At 37.7% G+C, this 22,066-nt stretch overlaps 1 protein-coding gene across 1 annotated transcript in view; it reads left to right on the forward strand.

The window, feature by feature from the left end:
• GBA3 (glucosidase, beta, acid 3 (cytosolic)) overlaps positions 1-22,066 on the forward strand; it is a 125,985-nt gene that overhangs the window by 52,507 nt on the left and 51,412 nt on the right. Inside the window, exons 3-4 of the mRNA NM_001131233.1 lie at positions 1,363-2,159; positions 2,896-3,019. Of these exons, the coding sequence (NP_001124705.1) occupies positions 1,363-2,159; positions 2,896-3,019 (921 nt within the window). The remainder of the gene's footprint in view (positions 1-1,362; positions 2,160-2,895; positions 3,020-22,066) is intronic.

The raw sequence follows: 22,066 nt of genomic DNA on the forward strand, positions 1-22,066 counted from the left end.
TTGCTTTCAGAATATTTTCAAATACCCTGAGTTTAGGATGGATATCCCTTCTCATATGTTTAAATAGGACTCTGTAATTTATCTACTACTCTATTGTAATTGTTTATGAATTTTTCTGTAGTCTCTGCTACTAAGCTCCCTGAGGGCAAGGGTGGTGTTTGTTTTGCTTATGTTTGTATGTCAAGCATATAGTAGTTTCTCTATCAATGTGTATTTAAGGAATTAACAAACAAATGATCGAATGAATGAAATACATACAAAAGTGTGAATTGTTATTTTTAAAAATTGAAGGCTCTTAAGAAAAAAGAAAGGGACCTTTTCCTTAGGCGAACTTTCAATGCAACACACTTCTACATATGACTTCATAATCTTTATCCAGGAAACAACTTCTTAAAACAGGGCAGCTTCTGTTGTCTAAGCTTAGGTTGCCTCCATATTTTTAAATATAAAACCACATGAAATACTAATATCAGCCTCTTCCCAGAAAGCCTCTTCCAAGCTAATCGTCATCATTAAGCTAGACTCAGTGAATTCTTGACATAAATTCTGAGCCAGGGCATGTTCAATTTAGAAACTTTCTTCTGAACTCTGCAGCAAGCCTAAAAACTCTCTCTTACACACTTGCAGTCCTGGAAAAACCACATGAGAGCCAGAGGTGGCTATGTATCCCCATGAACTATGTTGGAGTTTTAGAGCAAACCTCCAACTGGGTACTTTTAATGTCCTAAGCCTCTGGCTGTCTGTCCTTGTAACCCAGATTCTGGGGCAGATGCTGAGCTCTCGTTCATTCTCAGTAGGTCTCTTTTCCTAGACTTGTGAGACTAGTTGTCCTGGAAAAGCATTAAGGCAGTCATCTGGATCAATTCCTTTACTTTATATTGAATATCATTGGATCCATGCATTTATTAAACAAATATTTATTAGCCTGTAAATTTCTGGTACTATCCCAGGATTTGGAGATCCAGAGGTGAATTAAACAAGCCCCCTGCTATCATGGGGCTTATAGTCTAGTGGGGCTAAGAGACAAAAATGAGCATACATACAAATGCATGAAATCATTTCAATAAGTATGAAAATAACACAAAGTTAGATAACAGCGATCTGCCTAAATGTATCCATTTCAATATGTTTATCTTTCAATCATGTCACCCCATTAAACTCCTACTTCTTGATCAACTACTCTTCTTTGGAACTCTCAATGTTTCCTCTCAGTCTTTCATTGATCATATCGAGGAAGTAATAAAACTTGTTTTGAAAAAAACTCATTCAGAAAATTGTTTTTGATATTCTCCCTTTTTAAAATGTATTGCCAATATACTACAAATAACTTTTCTTCTTAGGGCACTTTTTTTTTCCTCCTAGGAATTGATTATTACAACAAGATCATCGATGATTTGTTAAAAAATGGGGTTACTCCCATTGTGACACTCTACCACTTCGATTTGCCTCAGGCTTTAGAAGACCAAGGAGGTTGGTTGTCAGAGGCAATCATTGAATCCTTTGACAAATATGCTCAGTTTTGCTTCAGTACCTTTGGGGATCGTGTCAAGAAGTGGATCACCATAAATGAAGCTAATGTTCTTTCTGTGATGTCATATGACTTAGGTATGTTTCCTCCAGGTATCCCTCACTTTGGAACTGGAGGTTATCAGGCAGCTCATAATTTGATTAAGGCTCATGCCAGATCCTGGCACAGCTATAATTCCTTATTTCGAAAAGAGCAGAAAGGTATGGTGTCCCTATCACTTTTTGCGGTCTGGTTGGAACCAGCAGATCCTAACTCAGTGTCTGACCAGGAAGCTGCTAAAAGAGCCATCACTTTCCATCTGGATTTATTTGCTAAACCCATATTCATCGATGGTGATTATCCTGAAATTGTCAAGTCTCAGATTGCCTCCATGAGTCAAAAGCAAGGCTATCCATCATCGAGGCTTCCAGAATTCACTGAAGAAGAGAAGAAAATGATCAAAGGCACTGCTGATTTTTTTGCTGTGCAATATTATACAACTCGCTTAATCAAGTACCAGGAGAACAAGAAAGGAGAACTAGGTATTCTCCAGGATGCGGAAATTGAATTTTTTCCAGATCCATCTTGGAAAAATGTGGATTGGATCTATGTGGTACCATGGGGAGTACGTAAACTACTGAAATATATTAAGGTAAATGCATGATTTTTTGTGTGTCCATGTACACCCAATTATGTGAAGGTGGGCAAGACAGGCATATGTATATATATATATGGACCTGAAAAAAGAATTACTTTAGGTAATAGCATATACATTTGCTGGCCTGGGAAGAGCAGATTAGGATTTGAGTTGATGAGGGGTAACTAGCCGGTAAAGGCTTCAAAAGCAGTGGTCAAAGTCTAGGATTTGTTGTTAAAGTTAGTTGTGGCTATAGAAGTAATTTGGACATATTTTTCAATGTGGTGTTACAACTATGATTATAAAAGACATTTTAAGGATTGAGATAGTTGGATCCTTTCTTTGAGTCTCAGCTATATTGGATGATATCCAGTTAGCTAAAATTAAAATTTCAAGTACAGGTTTTCAGAACCCCTCCTGTGGGGGACGTACAATGTAGCTGCTGGCAGGACTGAGGGGTTAAGGAGCAGTGACAATCAACAGATGCTGATGGAAGAAAGATATTTCTGTCTTCTCATTATAATAAGAGTCATTTGACTGTCTTCATGGACATTTGCACAGTTTTGCGTTTCCATTGTTAGTTATAAAAGGTCAGTGCATGGAAAATTAAGTTAATAGGGTCAGTGCAATTTGATGAAAACTAGTTTTGGGGTTGTAGCTAACAGAAGATAGAGGGTAACGTACCTGATTTTATGAGCTTTCTTTTTTTAAAACATCTGTTTGGAATAAAACTTCTGTTCTTTTTTTCTAGGATACATATAATAACCCTGTAATTTATATCACTGAGAATGGGTTTCCCCAGAGTGACCCAGCACCTCTTGATGACACTCAACGCTGGGAGTATTTCAGACAAACATTTCAGGAACTGTTCAAAGGTACAGTTTGAAATGATGAAAGATCAATTGTGCAAACTTAATGTAATTTTCCCATTTGCTTATTTGCATTCAGCAAAGACCAATAATTTTTGAAAGCTGAAATCCATGTAAATCAATGCAAAGCCATATAATTAGGAGAGGGGGAAAAGAGTATTTAGGAAAGAGGAAGTGGAGGATTTTGGCCTAGCTACAACCTCCTGAAATTGAATCAAGTAAAAAGCGACTGTCTTCAGCATTTTGTGACTCCCGGGTGAAGGTGACAAGAACAGAAGGAGTGGTGGCTGTTGGGAGAGAACATCAGTTATTACAAAAAAGATTAGCACTGATCAACTATAACATGCTTATTTGCATATTTTAATATCCTAACTACCAAAAAAAATGAAATGACAGGATTTTTAAAGAACCCAAATTAAGCATCTGTGCAATAAACTTAAAAATGTCACAAGTCCTCCATCAATGTATGTTGCATTTAAGCTGTAACCAAGCAGCCCAGTTAGAAACATTTTTATTGTCATATGGAAAATGTGAGTTGTGTTTTAAGATAATGTTATTTTAGTACCTCTTTTCCCTCCATGGAATTCTTTTCATATGAATTCTTATCATATTTGAAAACAGTCATGAAGGAATAATCTTTAACTGGTAACACACATTTCTAGGCCAGTTAGCACCTCCTCTCCTATTATTTGTTGTTTCCCAAATTTAATTCCTCTTTTTTTTTTTTTTTGAGACGGAGTCTTGCTCTGTCGCCCAGGCTGGAGTGCAGTGGCGCTACCTGGGCTCACTGCAAGCTCCGTCTCCCAGGTTCACGCCATTCTCCTACCTCAGCCTCCTAGTAGCTGGGACTACAGGCTTCCGCCACCACGCCCGGCTAATGTTTTGTATTTTTAGTAGAGATGGGGTTTCACCGTGTTAGCCGGGATGGTCTTGATCTCCTGACCTCGTGATCTGCCTGCCTTGGCCTCCCAAAGTGCTGGGATTACAGGCATGAGCCACTGCGCCCGGCCAATTTCTCCTTCTTAAAAAGGAATCATGTCATAGCAACAAAATCCAATGTAAAATAAGACTTTAAATTTCCTTTTTTTTTAAAACCACGATAGCCACACTTATTTCTTATCATTCTGAGAGGTTCCGACATTATTCTTTCTAAAATTATTAGTATTACATGGGTAATAACCAGAAGGAATTCTGGAAAGTGACACAAAGTGGTCTTTCTCCAAAACCTGAAATTTATTGACTGGATCCTTCACTCAGGCCTGGAGTTTATTGGCAGAGAGCAACTGGATTCTTGCAATTTGACCCAAGTGAAGAAATTATTTTGTATTACACACAAAATAGATTCTTCCGGGTAGGAGTTCATCTTCTGATAAGAGAGGGAAATCTCTAGTTTTCTGAGATTCCTCTCCACTTCTCCCTGTAGATGGGTCCTATTCATAGTTAATCTATTGATATTCCCAGGCTTTATCCTGAAGAACAAATAGTCTAGTTACTACCCAGCAGATTTATGGATGGCTACAGGGAACACAAATGACTTGCCTAAAATTGCTGTGTGTATTTTTGGGAAAAGAGAGATAAACAGAAATTGCTTTTTTTTTTTTGTTTCCATTCCCAGCCTGGTACTCTGTTCAGCGCTAATCATATAGAGGCATTTCGTTGTTTTTTCAAATAGTTTCAAGTACCTTATACCATCCTTTACATCTTTAATGCTAAATGCTTAATGATCGACCCCAAACTAAGGTGATTCAAGGATAGAAAAGTAACAGAAGGTAAGAGTGGAAAATGAGAAAAGATTTGGGTTTCTAAGAGACAGGAGAGAATAGGGTTAGGACAAAAAATATGTTTCTCAATTTGTTGAACTTCTATTTTGTCTTCAAATTACTTGATGAGAGGTTTATTAGGCATGTAAAACATTTACTGTCTACAGCATCTATGTTCTCTTCTGAATCTTAACAGTAGGCTAGCTATATTCACTGTAATAGACACATACTCTTTTTGTTTTGCCTTTTAAAAAAACTAGACTTTTTAAATGTGTAGAAATGTATATATTGAGAAGAAAAACATACGCATAAATGTATTTATTCTGGACTGGGTATAGTGGTGTGGTAACTTTTTTTTTTTTTTTTGAGATGGAGTCTCGCTCTGTCACCCAGGCTGGAGTGCAGTGGCACGATCTTGGCTCACTGAAAGCTCTACCTCCCGGGTTCACGCCATTCTCCTGCCTCAGTCTCCCAAGTAGCTGGGACTATAGGCACCCACTACTACGCCTGGCTAATTTTTTGTATTTTTAATAGAGACCATAGCCAGGATGGTCTCGATCTCCTGACCTCATGAGCTGCCCGCCTCGGCCTCCCAAAGTGCTGGGATTACAGGCATGAGCCACCGCGCCCCACCATGGTGTGGTAACTTTTTTATGTATTCTCGTAGTGGACACCAGTTATTTCTGCTATGGTGCAACTCTCTTTCCTCTTTCTTCTATAAAATACTCGCCTCCCCATCTACATGCTTACCACAGGGACATCCATGCAAGTGGAATACAATCCTCCTCCTTGAGCAGATAATCGACTGGTCCAAACGTAGGCACAGGACGTGAGCTGGGACAATTTCAGTTCTTCCCTGGGACTTAGAACATAGACCAATTAGTTTCTTAATCTCTTGGACTGGGTTGGGTGGATGTAGCTTTGTGAGCCACCGGTGACTCAGTTCTACCCTGTAAGCTTAGGCACAGTGAGAAGGGAAGATATCCATGCATTAAAGGAAGGGAAAGTAAACATGGAGAACTTCCAGACAGCACTGGAGCCTCTGCTTTTCATTTTTCCTGAGATCTGTCTGCATGCAAGTTCTCGAGAGACATTACTTTCATCATAATAAAGTGCTCTTTGTGCTTAATCTTATTCTAATTGGGCTTCTATCTCTTGAATAAAAAGAGTTGTAATTGATACCATCATCTCGTTTCCTTCTCAAAACAATGATATGAAGTCATTACTCCTACTTTATAGATGAGGAAACTGAGTTTCAAAGAGGCTACATTATTTGCTAAAGATCATAAAGGCACTAAGTAGTATTTCCTGGAACAAGGCTGAATGCATGTATATTATTATTATTATTAACTATTTGGTGTGAGATATAATCTGTAGTTCAGGGCTCTCTGAGTTAAAGTGTTTATTTGTCCCACCACACAGAAACTTTTCCTTATGTTTGGTTACTTTGGGCTTGCATGTATTTTTTCAAAGTGCTTCATGCTCTCTGTGAAAGAGCGGACAGGTTCTGTGACCTTGAGCAAAGCTCAGACCCCCCATATCCTAGTTCTCATCAAAAGAGCAGAGCTGAACTTGCTAATCAATTTTCTGAGACTCCTCCGAGGTAATGCTGATGATTTTGGTTGGCAAGAACTTTAATAGTAAGAAGCACCCTGTGAGCAATTAAAAATAATGACAGGCCAAGAAGATATTCCTGGGAAGTGCTGCAAGTGAGAAGTCACCAAAACCCAGGGAGTCAGACGGATGATAGCTCTGTGATTCCCATGAACAAAGCCTTTCCTCCGACATCACACAAATGGACAGGCACATAATGATACTACAGATGGATCAATGGGTCCGCTTGGAGGTCTTACTGATCTCTTCAGGTAGATTCCCACAGCAATTAATCGAGCATTAAAAGGTATGCTAATGTTTCTGTTTCCTTTTGGAATATGAGGAAAAAGAGAGAAAAAAATGTCATTTTAGAATAAAAAGAGAGAAATCAGCTAGTGCCTTTTAAATCTTTGCATTGTTTAATTGTATTAAACACCTTTAAATAGGTTATATTTTAATTAATATAGATGCAGGTGAGAGTAAAGGATACCAAAAACTTGAAATAACATATAACTAGATTTGCATTCCAGATCTGCAAATTATTCAGTAAGGCACCTTTAGCAAATTGCTCAACCTGTCTAATCCTCAGTTTGTTTATCTATAAAAATGGGGATAATGTTTTTTTTTTCTGGCAGGGTTGTTATATTGAGATTCCATTTCATGAGCTAATGTGTAAAATTCCCTTAGCAACTGCCTGACCCATAGTAGCTCCTTAACCAATGGTAACAATTATTATTATTACAAAATGTGCACTTTTAAAAACATATCTATTATCTCCAAGTTATTCTCCTTGTTATTAAAAAAATGCCATTCCAAGACTTGTTATTTTTCTATCCCCCCCACAAATTATAGCAGACTATTTCCCCATATTTATGTGTTTCTCTTCCTTTTTGAGGAACTTCTGGATGTGTGTTATAACATTGGTCCTCTGGCTTTTTCTAGTGTGAATTGCACTGAGGAGAAAGCAGCACCTCCATTCATTATTTCCCTGTGGGAGGTGACCAGATTAGGTGAAAAGTCAAATCATTGACAGTGGAAACTGCTGTCAAGCAACTGGGAATTGTTCCACCACTTGAATCTTTGTATATGTTTGGGATTCAATGACATTCAAATAGCTAAAATTTTCTTGTATCATAGGAATTTTTATTATATTCATAACATATATGCCACTCCTTGATACTTAAGAGCCAAGGGCAATTTTGGCTTCATATGTAGATGCACACAAATGGATACCTCTCCAGTCTAAATGCTTTCATGGAGATGAAGAAGGATGGGGAGCCAGAGCCATTGCTCCAATGGCCGATACTGCCCCCATCACCTAAATTATCTTGAAAGGGGATCTGAGCGGTGCTCAACCTGTTTCTCATACCTACCCAGCACATGTGTGCTTTTAGCCTGGCTTGTGATCCTTCTTCTACCTGGAATGCCACGCTCTTTGCTTTCTTCCTGGCCCACTTTTGTTTGAAGTAGATGAGTGTGCTTGAAGTCAGAGAAAACATAGGTTTGAGACCCTGGTTCTGCCCATTATGAGCCCAAAACCTTAGGGAAAATCCTGAAACAGGCAACCACTTCAGTCATCTAATCTCTAAAATGGGGATAATAAGAACATTGATCTTCTAAAGAGTGGTGAAAAATGAGCAAGATAATGCTTATGATGCCTAAAAAAAGTCTGGCACATTTCCTAAGGATTCTGTAAATGATTGACTAATTTTTTTGGGGGGGTGGGGGTGCTGTGAATTCTCTGAGGGCCAGAGCTTTGTCTTTTTTTTATAATTTTATCTTCAGCTCTAAGCACCATGACTGTTATATAGCAGTGTTATACACATATTTGTTGAATTTGGTTCTATCATGGAAAGGCTAGATAATGAATAATGAGAAATAAATGACTAAATGGTTGGGAGGCATATTTTCTTTCCCTGAAGAAATATACCCCACACACTAAAAAAAAAAATGCAGACTTCTGAAAAGTTTCTGAGCCAGTCCAACTTTCCAGGCAGATCCATGCCTGAGTTAGCACAGCGGTAGATGATTGCAGAGAAGGTTTGTTAATGACCAGATTTCGGCTTTTAATGACAAAACCCCTCAGCAAGATGTCATCGAAGTTATTGAAGACTTCACTGAAAGTGTTGAAGCTGATACATTGTAACAAGAAGGTTATAAATCTTGCAGCTTGGATATACCACCAAGACAAGATGCTGAGCACAGAATCGCCCTGCTGTTGTCTGTCAGCATTCTCCCTCCCCCTACGTCTTTCCCTTCCCACAGAGAGCAGGTAAAGGAGAAATACATCTATTTCCCAAAGTAGTGCAGATCTGGCAGCCACCTGCCTATGCCAATTTCAGATCACAGAGGCCCATTTAACTGGACAAAATGTGTTAAGCACCTGTGTTTTTCTAAATGTGCATTAGAAAAAAATCCTAAGCATTAGGGAAAGATCTCAAAGGTTAATATGGTGACCTTTTAGAAACACCAGCCAATTAAAAATCTATTGCAAACTCAGAATAGAGACCCAAATACCTGAATATAGATTCTCACTCTGTATCTATTGTTTTATTGCTTCTCAGAGGACATCTTTGTCACCTTGGCCCCTAGGAAGCAGTTCATGTCATAACTCCTGTTAAATATAACTGTATGGCTTTGGGGCCATGTGGGGTGGGATTTGGATTGACTCAGCACTGCTAACAAGGCTGCTCCTGGCTGCACTGGATGGCTGCTAGCCACAAGGGGCCAGGTCAGAACACAGAGGAAGAACGAGGTTGAAGGCTGGGCATGAGAATGGCTAGTGGGTGCTAGTATACAGAGTGTGCAATTTTTGTTTTTTAATTTTTTTAATTGACAAAAATTGTATCTATTTATTGTGTGCAACATGTTGTTTTGAAACATGTATACAATCTAAAATGCCTTAAACACATGCATTACCTCACATATTATCATTTTTTTTGTGGTGGGAATGCTTACCATCTACACTTTTGGTAATTTAAAAGAATATAACAGATTGTTATTAATTATAATCACCATGTTGTACAATAAATCTCTTGAATTTGTGCCTCCTATCCAACTGAAATGTTGTCTCTTTTGAAACAGCATCTCCTGAGTTCCCCAGCCCCATAAACAAGATCATTTATGTCTACATATGCTCTGAATGCCTTAAAATGTTGGATGTTATTCTCACCATCTACTCTCTGCTTCTATGAGATCCACTTTTTTAGATTCCACATATAAGTGAGAGCATGTGGTATTTGTCTTTCTGTGCCTGGTTTCTTTCACTTAACATAATGTCCTATAGGTTCATCTGTGTTGTTGCAAATGACAGGATTTTATTCTTTTTAAGGTCCAATTGTAGGACCATGCTGTTTTGGTTACTGTGGCCTTGTAGCATAGTTTAAAGTTGGGTAATGTGATTTCTCCAGCTTCACTCTTTTTGCTTAAGATTGCTTTGGCTACTCGGGCTCTTTTTTGATTACATATGAATTTTAGAATAATATTTTTCTAAATCTGTGAAAAATGACACTGTATTCCCCATTTTCTTTATCCATTCATCCATTGTGGACACTTAGGTTGATCCCACATCCTGGCTATTGTGAATAATGGTGCAGTGAACACGGGAATGCAGATATCTCTTTGACATACTGATTTCATTTCCTTTGGATACATGATAGTTTTATTTGTGGAATGTGAAAAGTCATGAAGAAAATAATTTCTTATGTTTGTGTCCCACTAGTCTACATATGTAGACCACACTTAGACTCAGCCAGGGTTTACAGAGTTAACCTTAAAAAGGGATATGCCAGATGCCCTTCTCGTTTATTTCCCCCTACTACTTCCACCCATGGCATACTTGTCGTTTGCCCTTCCTTCCCACTGGGAAGCGTGGAAGAGGAGAATGCATCGAAGTAGAAAGTCTGCAGGCTTTGGAGAGGAAAGATGAACATAGTTCTGTGCTCTAGTGGTGTGTCTTTGGGTAAGTCGTCATTGGTACTCTCTAAATGTCAATTTCCTCATCTGCAAAATGGGACTAATGCTAACTGCTGTTCTGCCTAATCCAAGGTCAGTTGTGAAAATAAAATGAGATCATTTATATCTACATATGCTCTGAACACCTTAGACTGTTAGATGTTACTCTCATATTTGATATACATACTTTATGCTTCTGTTTAAGGACATTCATCACTCTGGTCAAAATACGTTATCTGGACCTCAACATTCTCCACTGCCCAGGAAAGGGGTTGGTGTTCATTATTTGGGTCTTTTCAAAGTCTAGATTCTCAGATTTTATGAATTTATTTTCCTGCACATTTCTATACTGCTATAACATTGTGACCAATTTAAGAGTTTTTAGAGAACATGTACTATGACCAAGTGATTAATATAGTGCTTAATAAAGCCAGAATAACACACACACACACACACATTCACACATACACAGAAATATATATATATACATACATATAATCTGTATGTCTCTATCTAGCTACCTATCTGTGTAAGTTTATGTAAGTTTTTTGATGAGCTACTTCACCACACTTGTCTGGTGAGGCATATATTGATGTGGTCAGAAACCTAAACCATTTATCAGGCACATTCTCTTAGAAACATAGAACCTGGCATACCTGCTTCACAAGAACAGGTTTCACGGAGTTGCCCATGTGAGAAGCAGCTTGATCACACATCAGAGAATCTTTCCTTGTGCTTTTTAACTGGAAACCATTATATTCTCTGTCTGTAGTATTCCATTATCTATGCTGTGCTCCAACTGATGGACATCGCTTTGGGCTTTTTAACTCAGTTTCAACTACTCTGAAGTGATACTTAAGGTCTCCCACCATCTCAGGTCCAGTGAATTTTAAGAATACAATAAAGCCTTTAAAAAAATCAGATGATTTCAAACTAACCTTTCTTTTTTTCTTTTTCTTTTTTTTTTTTTTTGAGAAGGAGTCCCAGGCTGGAGTGCAGTGGCGCGATCTCAGCTCACTGCAAGCTCCGCCTCCCAGGTTCATGCCATTCTCCTGCCTCAGCCTCCTGAGTAGCTGGGACTACAGGCGCCCGCCACCACGCCCAGCTAATTTTTTTTTTTTGTATTTTTTTAGTAGAGACAGAATTTCACCGTGTTAGCCAGGATGGTCTCAATCTCCTGACCTCGTGATCTGCCCGCCTTGGCCTCCCAAAGTGCTGGGATTCACAGGCGTGAGCCACCGTGCCCGGCCGTAACCTTTTTTTCATGAAAATGTATAGTGTAACAGTAAGCAGAAGCTCAGTTTTTATTTTCACAACTGTGAAGACCAATAAGGAAAACAATTGTTATTTATCTGAAAAAAATTAGCCTTTCCAATATAAAGAGTTGGCTGAATGGAAACTAGAAAAAGGGGAAGGGAGAGAAGAGAAAGAATTCAATAATGATTTTTATTATTTATTGATTTATCTATTTTTTTTCTATTCCCTAGATAGCTTCAGGGAGGATTCAATAATGATTTTTAATCATTATTCCAAGAGAAAGCCATGTTGGAATATTTTAGTGATTAGAGGGCTACTGGAATTGAAGCAACGTGAATTTCTCAGGTTTCCCCCAGAGTGTAGATGAAGTGGTCCTCAAGCATCTGTCTGCATTAACTCTTATTCCCTGATCTCCAGAATAACCTGGTTACTATCTGCCTCTTAGTCATCTTGGGAGTGAAAAAGCACTGCCTTTGAATGAAGCCAGTAGAGTTCAACTTTAGTGTGATTCACAGGCGTTGCCTGGATAACTGTGTTAAGGATTCTGTTGGATAGCTATGGGCTCATGGAAAGAATCAAAAGAAGTAGATGGTCAAATGCTATCTATTTCTGCTCATGAAACTTAACACGAGTTTTCCCATGCTTGGAAAGAGATATTCCTCATTATAAATAAATACATTGACATTAGGTTTTGTAAATAAAAATCTTGTTCATTAGTAGGGATTAACTCTTGGTGCAGTGAAAAAAAAATGAAATGGTGGATTTGCAGTGCTGATTATCAGACCTTAGGCGGTGCTGATCTCACCAGTTCTATAACCTTCCTCTCTGTAGTCTTCTCATCTTACCTTTTTATAGCTTCAATGTTACTTATATTGGCCAGTTGCTCTACAGTGATATAAATATTGTTTCTGCCAACTTTCACAGACTCCTAATTCTGTGAATTACTGGTTCACTACCTCCTATCTTATTTTTTTCAATAGTGAGCCTGATACTATGTAGACAAAAATCAGCAATATTATGATTAAAAACATTAAAAATTGATGCCATGACCACTGCATAGGCTTCTAACTACAGCATTCTAACAAATACTTGTTGAATAAGACAATTGAATATATGGAACTTGAGAGATACTTTGATGCTTGAAGATGATATCCATGATAATCTTTGGAAAAAAAAGAGCATTTTCAGGAGAAAATGAAAGTTATTAAAAGGTAAAAGAACTCATAGGCAGAAGAAGTATACCTAAAGATTTTATTCACCATTTTTAAAGACAAAATTCTCACCAGAAAAAAATTTTGGAGTTTTGAGCTATATACTCAGCATTCAGTAAGTGCTCAGTAAATGTTTAATAACTGAAAGGAGACTGAGCCTAGATTAGCAGAAAAACTGAATTACTTACTTCTGGGAATTTCAATGAAATATTAGACTTATGCCACCATTGTGCTTTTTTGACTTCTAAAGAAGTGGCAGATTATTTATTCTGTTATAAACAATTTGTATGTATTGGAATATGCATGAACCCTAATTATATCCTTTTGATATTAAACTTCTGTTTGGGACAACAATAATTTAAATATATGCTAGAGTTTTAAAGCTCTCATGTATAAATTCTCTTAAGTGCTCCATGCTTCAGTTTCTTTAATTGAAAATAAAAGGGCTGAACTAGCTGATCTTTTGGGATACTGCCAGCCTAAGAATTTTGTGACCTTCTAGATAGTCGTTCTGCAGAAGTATGTCACGGATCACATTTTATTAGAACTATTTGATAATTTCTTAGGCTATAAAATTTAGTCCAAGGAATTATAATTAATGGTCTTTTTTATACAAAAAAAAGCCTCTCTTCATTCTTCTTATCCAGCTACCTAATTTGAAATTTAACACCTTTCTTATATGGACATAAAATTAGACCTTGCTCTTCAATGCGCTGTTTCTATTGATATTGATTCAGGTTCCAGGTAACATTTTCTTGACCTTCAATCTGAGTGTTTCCTCTTCTATTCATTCACATTGAAAATGAACCTCACCTTTCTTTGCTTGAGAAAGTTTTCCCTTGGAGTTCATAGAGTCAGAAGGGCACTTCAGACTCAAGTTTAACAAAGTTACTGTAGAGAGCATAAAATCTCAGAGAGGAAACTGGATGAGCCAACTCATTTCAAAGCATTAGTATAAAATCCCCAGCTGAACAACTTCACAGCAGTTACAACCACCAGCAGTAAAATCACCTTTCAAAACACGATTATGGCAAGAGGCAGCTAATCTATTAAATTTTAAGATAGTTAAGTATGAGTTTTTGAACTTTGCCATAAATGCATAATTTATTTCAATTAGAAAGCATAGTAATTTTAACTTTATGTATATTTAACTTGAACACTAAACTTTTGTTTCTGGGTAAGATCCTGAATTAGAAGGAGGGATTATGTTGCAGCATTTTCAGAATTACGGTCTCATCATAAGTCTGTGCAGAGACTTCACATAGGCAAGTCTGTTTTTCTATTCTGACTTTTGAGCGTAGAGCTTATTCCAATCAGTACCGCTTTTACCTCAAGTTACTGTTTAGGTAGGATTTTCTTCAATACAATGAAAATATCACTCTGGTGCTAGAGATGAAAATAGTTTCTTTTAGAAAGTAATTCTTAAGGTTTATCTGAAAAGGCTATGTGCAGAGATAGGGGAGGAAGGCCTGTCTCATTCAATAGGGTCATCTCATCAACAGCAAAGTCTCCTGTGTGTTGAGATTAGCTAATGAAACAGTATCATGGCCTGAGATTAGTTTGTGCTATCCTAAAGCTCGGCCACATTTCCCCCCTTGTTTGTGAAAGTCTGTTATAGGAATCACTGTCTGCTTTAAAAATAAGTGAAACTATTGCGGATGGAGGAAGAAAAGGCATTTGAACCCTGAAGAATTTTAATTGGTGCTGGTGAGTGAAGGTGAACAAGAAGCCATCGATGATTCAGGTGAAAACGTTAATGAATGGGGACTAAACAATAGATAATAGGAGTAGGGTAGGAGGAGGAATGTTTAACATTTGCTGATGAAATAACCTTTTTTACTCTCCTGGCAACAAGTGGAATTCATTTCTTTAATATTTAGACACAGCTCAAAGTCTTAAATAATTTTAAATGACCATATTATTTTATGAGTCAGAGTCAAGTCAAATATGTTTCATAGTTGAAAATGAGCAGAATAATAAAAAATTAGATCAGCACATAAAATATGAGCACATGAGTCTATTGTAAGGTATACATTTATTAGTAGATCATTTTTATGTGGTTGAGGCTCTGTGGGTTTAGTCCCTTAAAACATTTTTTTTCCCAAAGATGTTCAGGATATGTTCTTGATACTTTGAATGAGCAGTTGGCCTTAAAAAATAAAAAAAAAGAAGCTTCAAAAATATTTTATGGCCAAAGTTTGCTGCCCTCATGAATAGATGGTAACAATGTCAAGAATAGTTCAGAAAAATCCTTTAGCACTCCTAGAAAAACACATAGCCTAACCCATTGATTGTGTACAAGTTTTGTACAGACAGGCAGAGAACTTTATGAATACTCTTATGCCACAAGGATTTGCTTGTTTGACATACTGAAAGAGCATATTCTTTGATTGATTGATTGATTGATTGATTGATTGATTGACTTAGATAGATTCAGGGGGGTACATGTGCAGGATGTACATAGATACATTGTATAACGGCGAGGTTTGGGCTTCTTGTATACCTGTCACAATAGCGAACATTATACCCAGTAGGTAATTTTCAACCCTCATCCATCCTCCAACTCTCCCCACTTTTGGAATGGCTAGTGTCTATTTAACTTCCTTCTGTATGTCCATGTGTGCCGTTGTTTAGCTTCCACTTATAAGTAAAAGCATACAGCATTTAATTTTCTGTTTCTGAGTGATTTCTCTTAGGATAATGGCCTCCAGCTTCATCTATGTCGCTGTGAAAGACATGATTTCAGAAAGAGTATATTCTTTAAAGACAGATCCATGTTCAGAATCTGGTTCTGATACTCTTTCACATTGTGAACCTTGGGCAAGTTATTCTATCTCTATGAATATCAGTTCATCATCTCTGAAAATTTATTTTTGGTGCAGATTAATGGCATACTTCATATCCTAGAGAAATGCCTACCACATAAATCCTCCAGATGATAACTATTGCAGTGAATTATTTGTTACCAGCATCTAGTAACCAGGATTTTGGAAAAACTGCGACTTCCTGCACAGTCATCAAGCATTGATAATTTATGCTTCTCTTGATGACCCCAGAATGCATTCTGAATAATTAGAGAAAGATTAAATTATAATCAGTTTAGTTTCAGTGTTAAGTGTATTTTAATTTATTCTCATTCTTTAAAAATTTGTAATCCTTTTGCATGTGGCAACAATTAACAAAAAACATTTGATTAGCTGGGGCACCACATTCCCTGACTATCAAGCTAATAAAGAGTTTATTGCAGGTTGTTGGAACTCAGACTTTTCCCTGTGCATAAACTGGGCATTTGCCGGATGGAGTCTCTTCACACCAGTCTTCTATCCTTTCTCAGAGCCAGTGTGTTGACTGTTGGATATCTTAGATTTAATCTTTATGTATCCTTGAACAACAGTCTTGGAACCTATACCAGACACTTTTTGTGTATTATTTTGATGCAGGGTCCTAGTCCTGGTCATCACTTCTGATTTGGTGCAGATGAGGACCTAAGTCTTCTATCTCTGAGGTTGTCTGTTCTTTTCCTATGGATTTCTAGAGATGAACATCTCAGCTGACTTTAGTAATCAATCTATCTTGGTGTTTCATCAACCTCTACTCTTATCCAATCATGTTTTGGACTTGTTCTCACTAGGCTTTTTAGGCTATATAACCTTCCTGATGAAAACTTCACTATGCATCTTATCATTTTTGTGGTTCTTTGAACTTTCCACTTTTTTATCCATTTGTCTTTTTCCCCCCAACACACCAATGTCATACGTTGCTGTAAAAAGTGCCTTAACACTTGATTTGTGTTAAAAGGCATCTCTTCAAAAATTCATTCATATTATTGTTCTTTTGTGATCTTGATTATGGTACGTTTTCAGGCAAGCAGATTGAGTTTTGTCATTTGATCGATCAACATAGGACATAGGATTCATCGGTTCCTTTTCGTCTCCCTTATTCTGCCTTCCTTTAAATATCTGCCTTACCCCAAAGCCTCTCTTTGCAACCTGACACTCTCCTTTTTCATAATGTCCTTCACATCCCAGCTGACATCCCCAATACTTACTCAGTGAATGAAGTAAGGCAAAGACTGCTTGTTTCCCTTAAAGGGAGAGTGAGGCCAAGGGGAAAAACAGCTGATAAAGAAATAATTTTGCACTGTAAGCCCAGGCAACTCTTGGGCCTGGTGTAAGGGGAGGATTGATTAGGATTCTCTTGTTAAAATGTAGAAGCCTTCTTTGGTCATGTGTGGGTGGGTGTCCGGTGAGAATCGGAAGCCTGGGTGCCCAGCCAGGACGCAACAATTAGCATTCTACTTTAATTCTGTGATTTCTCTGATATGGAGCTCACTGGGTAGCTGCAGTTCAGTTGGTCAGGCAGGTTGCCTGTTACTGCTACTGTGTGTAACTTCTCCCCAAAGTGATATTTTTCATTATATAGACAAACATTAAAAGTCAGCAACTCAGTTGTAAAGCAGTCACTGTTCCTCTAGCTGTGGCACACCTCTATTTAGCTACTGCAAATACGTTTAATATTTGGCAAAGCATATGTATATTATTGGGCTATTTTGAATTTTCTGGGAACTATGATTTTGAGCTTTGCTGTGTTTGAATGATCAATTGCAATGCTTTGTTGAATAGACTTCTTTAAAAAATGTGACATTTTCATAAATATAGCATAAGATCAACTGGTAAACAAATGAATTTATGTTAATAGAAAGTGTGAAAATTTCAGAACATTCACAGAATTGAAGTTAAAGTATGTACACTATCTTTATGTATAGATACATTGTTGGTCACAGGAATGACATATTAGGGTGGGTGTGGTGTCTCGTGCCTTTAATCCCAGCACTTTGGGAGGCTGAGGCGGCAGGGGTCGGGGGCGGGGGGATCGCTTGAGGGCAGGAGTTTGAGACCAGCCTAGCCAACATGGTGAAACCCTGTCTCTACTAAAAATACAAAAAATTTCCCGGGCGTAGTGGTATGCACCGGTAATCCCAGCTGATTTGAAGGTTGAGGCATGAGAATTGCTTAAACCTGGGAGACAGAGGTTGCAGTGAGCCGAGATCACATCACTCCACTCCAGCCTGGGCAACAGAGTGAGACTGTCTCAAAAAAAAAAAGGAAACAATTGCCATATTAATACGTGTGTTGCAAAGAAGGAAACAACAGTCACTGGGGTCTACTTGAGAAGAGAGTGGGGGAAGGAGGGAGAGGAGCAGAAAAGATAACTATTGGGTACTGTGCTTAATACCTGGGTGATGTAATAATGTGTACCACAAACCTCCGTGACATGTGTTTATTTATGTAACAAACCTTCAGATGTACCCCCAAACCTAAAATAAAAATTAAAAAAAAAAAAGAAAATCATTTCCATGGGATTCCAAATAAACTAGCTCATGGAGTATGGAAAAAAAATGTGTGTTGGATGATAGTTGAAGGCCATTTATATACCATATTCTTTAAATTTTGACATTTTGAATGCTGGATTCTCATGAATTTGTGTAATGACATTCACACTAAAAGTGCTTTCTTTTATTTAAGGGATATTTTATTTTACTAAGAAAATGCTCTTTTTGTATTTCTATTTAAAAAATTTTTTTTTGGTTAACACAAACACAGTAGTTTCCCCTTAACCATGGTTTCACTTTCTGTGCTTTCAGTTACCTGAGGTCAACCCCTATGCAAAAATAATCAGTGGAAAATTCCAGAAATAAGCAACTAATAAGTTTTAAATTGTTCACTATTTTGAGTAGCTTGATGAAATCTCACAAAGTCCCCCTCCCTCCTCTCGGGACATGAATCCTCCTTCTGTCCAGCATATCCATGTTGTCAACGCTACCTGCCCATGAATCACTTAGGAGTCACCTGGGTTATCAGATCTGCTGTTGCAGTATCACAGCGCTTGTGTTGTGTCGATACCCTTTTTTTTACTTAATAATGGCCCCAAAGTGCAAGTGTAGTGATTCTGGCAATTTGGATATTCCAAAGAAAAGCATAAAGTCCTTCCTTTAAGGGAAAAAGTGAAAGTTCTCAAATTAGTAAGGAAAGAAAAAAAATTGTGCTGACATTGCTCAGATCTATGGTAAGAATGAATCTTCTATCTGTGAAATTGTGAAGAAGGAAAAAGAAATTCGTTTATAGTGTATATATGTTTTGGTACTATCCGTGGTTTTAGGCATTCACTGGGGGTCTTGGAACGTATCCCCTGTGGCTAAGGGGAATTACTGTACTGGAAAACCTTTGTGATTCGTAATAATTATAGAGATGACAATTAAGAAATGTCAGTTAAATCATTGAGAGGTATTAATTTTTGTCAGTTATTGAAGATGGACCATTTTATTACATTGAGGTTCTTGATAAAAAGAAATACCAGCTCATAAATCAGTGGTAGGGAGGGAGGTGGGAGGATGTAAATATACTAACTGTAGTTGTTGACATAAAGCTTGAACACTGGCTTGTAGCCTCCTGGCATTCAGGTCAAAAGGAATTCGCCATTGGTTTTCAAACTGTGCTCTCTGGAGCTTTCTGATCTATGAAGGTATCTTTGGGGACTCAGTTAGATGCACAGAGGGTGGGAGGAAAAGCAGAGCTCCAGGGCACCTCTGCTTTTATTGGTTGTATATATTAGGAATCCATAAAAATTTTCATTTGAAAGGAAGACTCTGGTGCTAAGAAAAAAAGAAAAATTGGAAAACCACTGAATAATACGGATCTCATTATCATAGGGGCAGAAACATAGTAGCTCCTTTGGGGAAATAAAGCACAACTTTCTTTCTCTTTCACTTAAAAAATGAGTTATTTCAAACATACAGAAAAATACAGGTACCCATATAACTGTGGCCCAGATTTAACACATGCTAATATTTTGTCATACACATGATACATGAAAAAGGAAATTAAATATTATTGGCCCAGGGGAAGTCCCTTTATATCTTTCCTGTATCTCCTTTCTGTCTTCCTTCACTTGGGTTAACTCTGATCTTGAAGTGTGTGCACTACACATTTTGCTACACATTTATACATCCATGGCCTATCTGTATAATGCTTTCTGCATTTTACTATTTACATAAATGGTGTCGCACTATACACATATATATTTTCAACATTATGTTCTTTGAGATTTATCCATATTGATCCTTTTAGCTCTAATTCATTCTTTTTAGTGGATCTATAGTATTCTGATGTGTGAAGAGACCATATTTATTTATCTCTTCTTCTGCTGATGGATGTATGTGGGTCTTTCCTTTTTTTTCATTTTTATAAACAATGCTGCACTGAATATCCTTGAGTGGCTCATAGGCTGAAAATGCATTTCTTACATGGGAGTTTATGAGGCAGCCCTGCTGCTAGCCCACATGATATCTTTGTACCATTAGAATGAAGTTTCCCGTCCTCAAAAATGTTACATTTTTAAGAAAATGGTTGCAAAGACTATACAAATTTACAATGACTTTATATCAGCAGTGTTCTTTAAAGTTTTGACATTAAAAAAAAGCAGTAGTTCTATATGTAGGGGATGCTACCATAGCAACCTGTAGGGTATAAAGAGGTTGGGCGAACTAATGTGTTTAACAGGTTAGAAGCTAATCTAAATAAAAGACTGTGGTTAGCCTATATAAGAGGTTTTTCTAGCTAAATGCAGGGGCTGGGGAAATTGTTTTCTTCAGAAACGGTATGTTGCAAGTAAAGAACACAAGGAAAGTGTGTAAGGCTTTTGATTTTTCCCAGGTTGCAAGGCCAATGGCAGGCCCAAATGATGTTGTAAGGGAGACCTTATCCATCAGTTTTCCCCTTTCCAGAATACAGCCCTCAAGACTGTCTATGTAGACATGTATACAGTGCAGGCTTCTACCAGGCTCCATCTGCTAACACAACAGTGTGCTAACAATGAAGAGAAGTTGCCTAGGGAAGACAAATAAGCCCTTGCTCTGGGAAGGAAAGTTTGAATTGTATCCAGAGGAGGTAGTGAGCCTCCCAGGAAGACTGACGCTATAAGTCCCAATACACTGAAATAAGTTCATGTTCATCCAAGTTCCATTGGTCCTCACTAGATGGCTTTGCCTGGGGAGGGAAACAACTCCACAGCAGGCAATGCAATGTCTTCTCTATTCTTTATGAAAGTTAGTAGGGGAAAAATTCTTTCCTGCTTTGGAAACTTACTTTAGAAATTAAATTTGGAAGTACTCAAGAGTAGAAGCCTGGTGGAAATTGTTGGATATTCTTCATGGAAGCAATTATATATGTTGTGGTCATTTAAAATTTGCCTAAATTAAGATGTGGTAACATCACTCTCTGTTTATATCTATAATACTATTTCCCACCCTGGGAATCATTGGGCATTAACATTAATATTCACAATCTAAATTATACCCAGAAGACAGGATCTACGATGATTGTGTGTATGGAGAAGCCTGTTAACTTCTGTTAATTCTTTTAAGAACTATCAGGTAGAAGACTAAAAAAATTCATTTTATGTTATGTCGAGGGCAGAACCCATGCCAGTAGGGGACCATTACATGAAGACAGGTTTTAGTTCAACATTAAGACAGAACTTTCCAACAATTAGAGTGGCTGAGTAAGAGAATGAGTGTCCTTGGGAGATCATTAGAGGCCTGTCAATAGATGGCAGAAAAGCAGATGCCAGATTCCCAGCTGCCAAAGATGCTGTTGGGAGGATGTCTGCTCCATGTGGGAGGGTCATTCCACAAGTGCGTACAATCACCTGCTATTTATTAAGTACCTACCGTGCACTTGCTTTTGTCGGGGATAGGGAATGTTGTAGGCACAGCTGCTGTCTGGATGTGATCATCTTCCAATCCTAAATTCTGTGAATCCCAGGGAGTTTTAGCCAGGTCCCTGATGAAATTTTCACAAATTCCACATTAGAGTGGTCTGAAGTAATGAGGTCTCACAATGCGGCTAGCCTAGTGGTAATGCTTAACCTTACTCCCAGCAGGAAGGATATGGCGCAGAACACCACTTCTTAGCTAAGACCTGCTTTTGTCCCTGGATTTCAGCTTTGGCTTGGCTTTTGTGGCATGAAAGATCTCAGTATATTAAAGTTAGTTTCTTTTCTCTGGTTCACTTCCTTCTGGTCTTGAAAATTAATATAACTTCTGAGCTCCAGATGATGTGTGTCAGCTTTATTTAGTCAAACTCTGTCAAGATAAATATTTTTGCATTGGAATTGAATCTCTGTAATTTCCATTCATGACAAAAGCATGAATTACAAAGTGGAGACTTTATGGCATTATAACTAAATACACTTAATTCTTTAAAGTCAAGTCTGCCTCA

The sequence above is a fragment of the Pongo abelii genome, chromosome 3 (genome assembly GCF_028885655.2).
Source record: "Pongo abelii isolate AG06213 chromosome 3, NHGRI_mPonAbe1-v2.0_pri, whole genome shotgun sequence".
NCBI lineage: Eukaryota > Metazoa > Chordata > Mammalia > Primates > Hominidae > Pongo > Pongo abelii.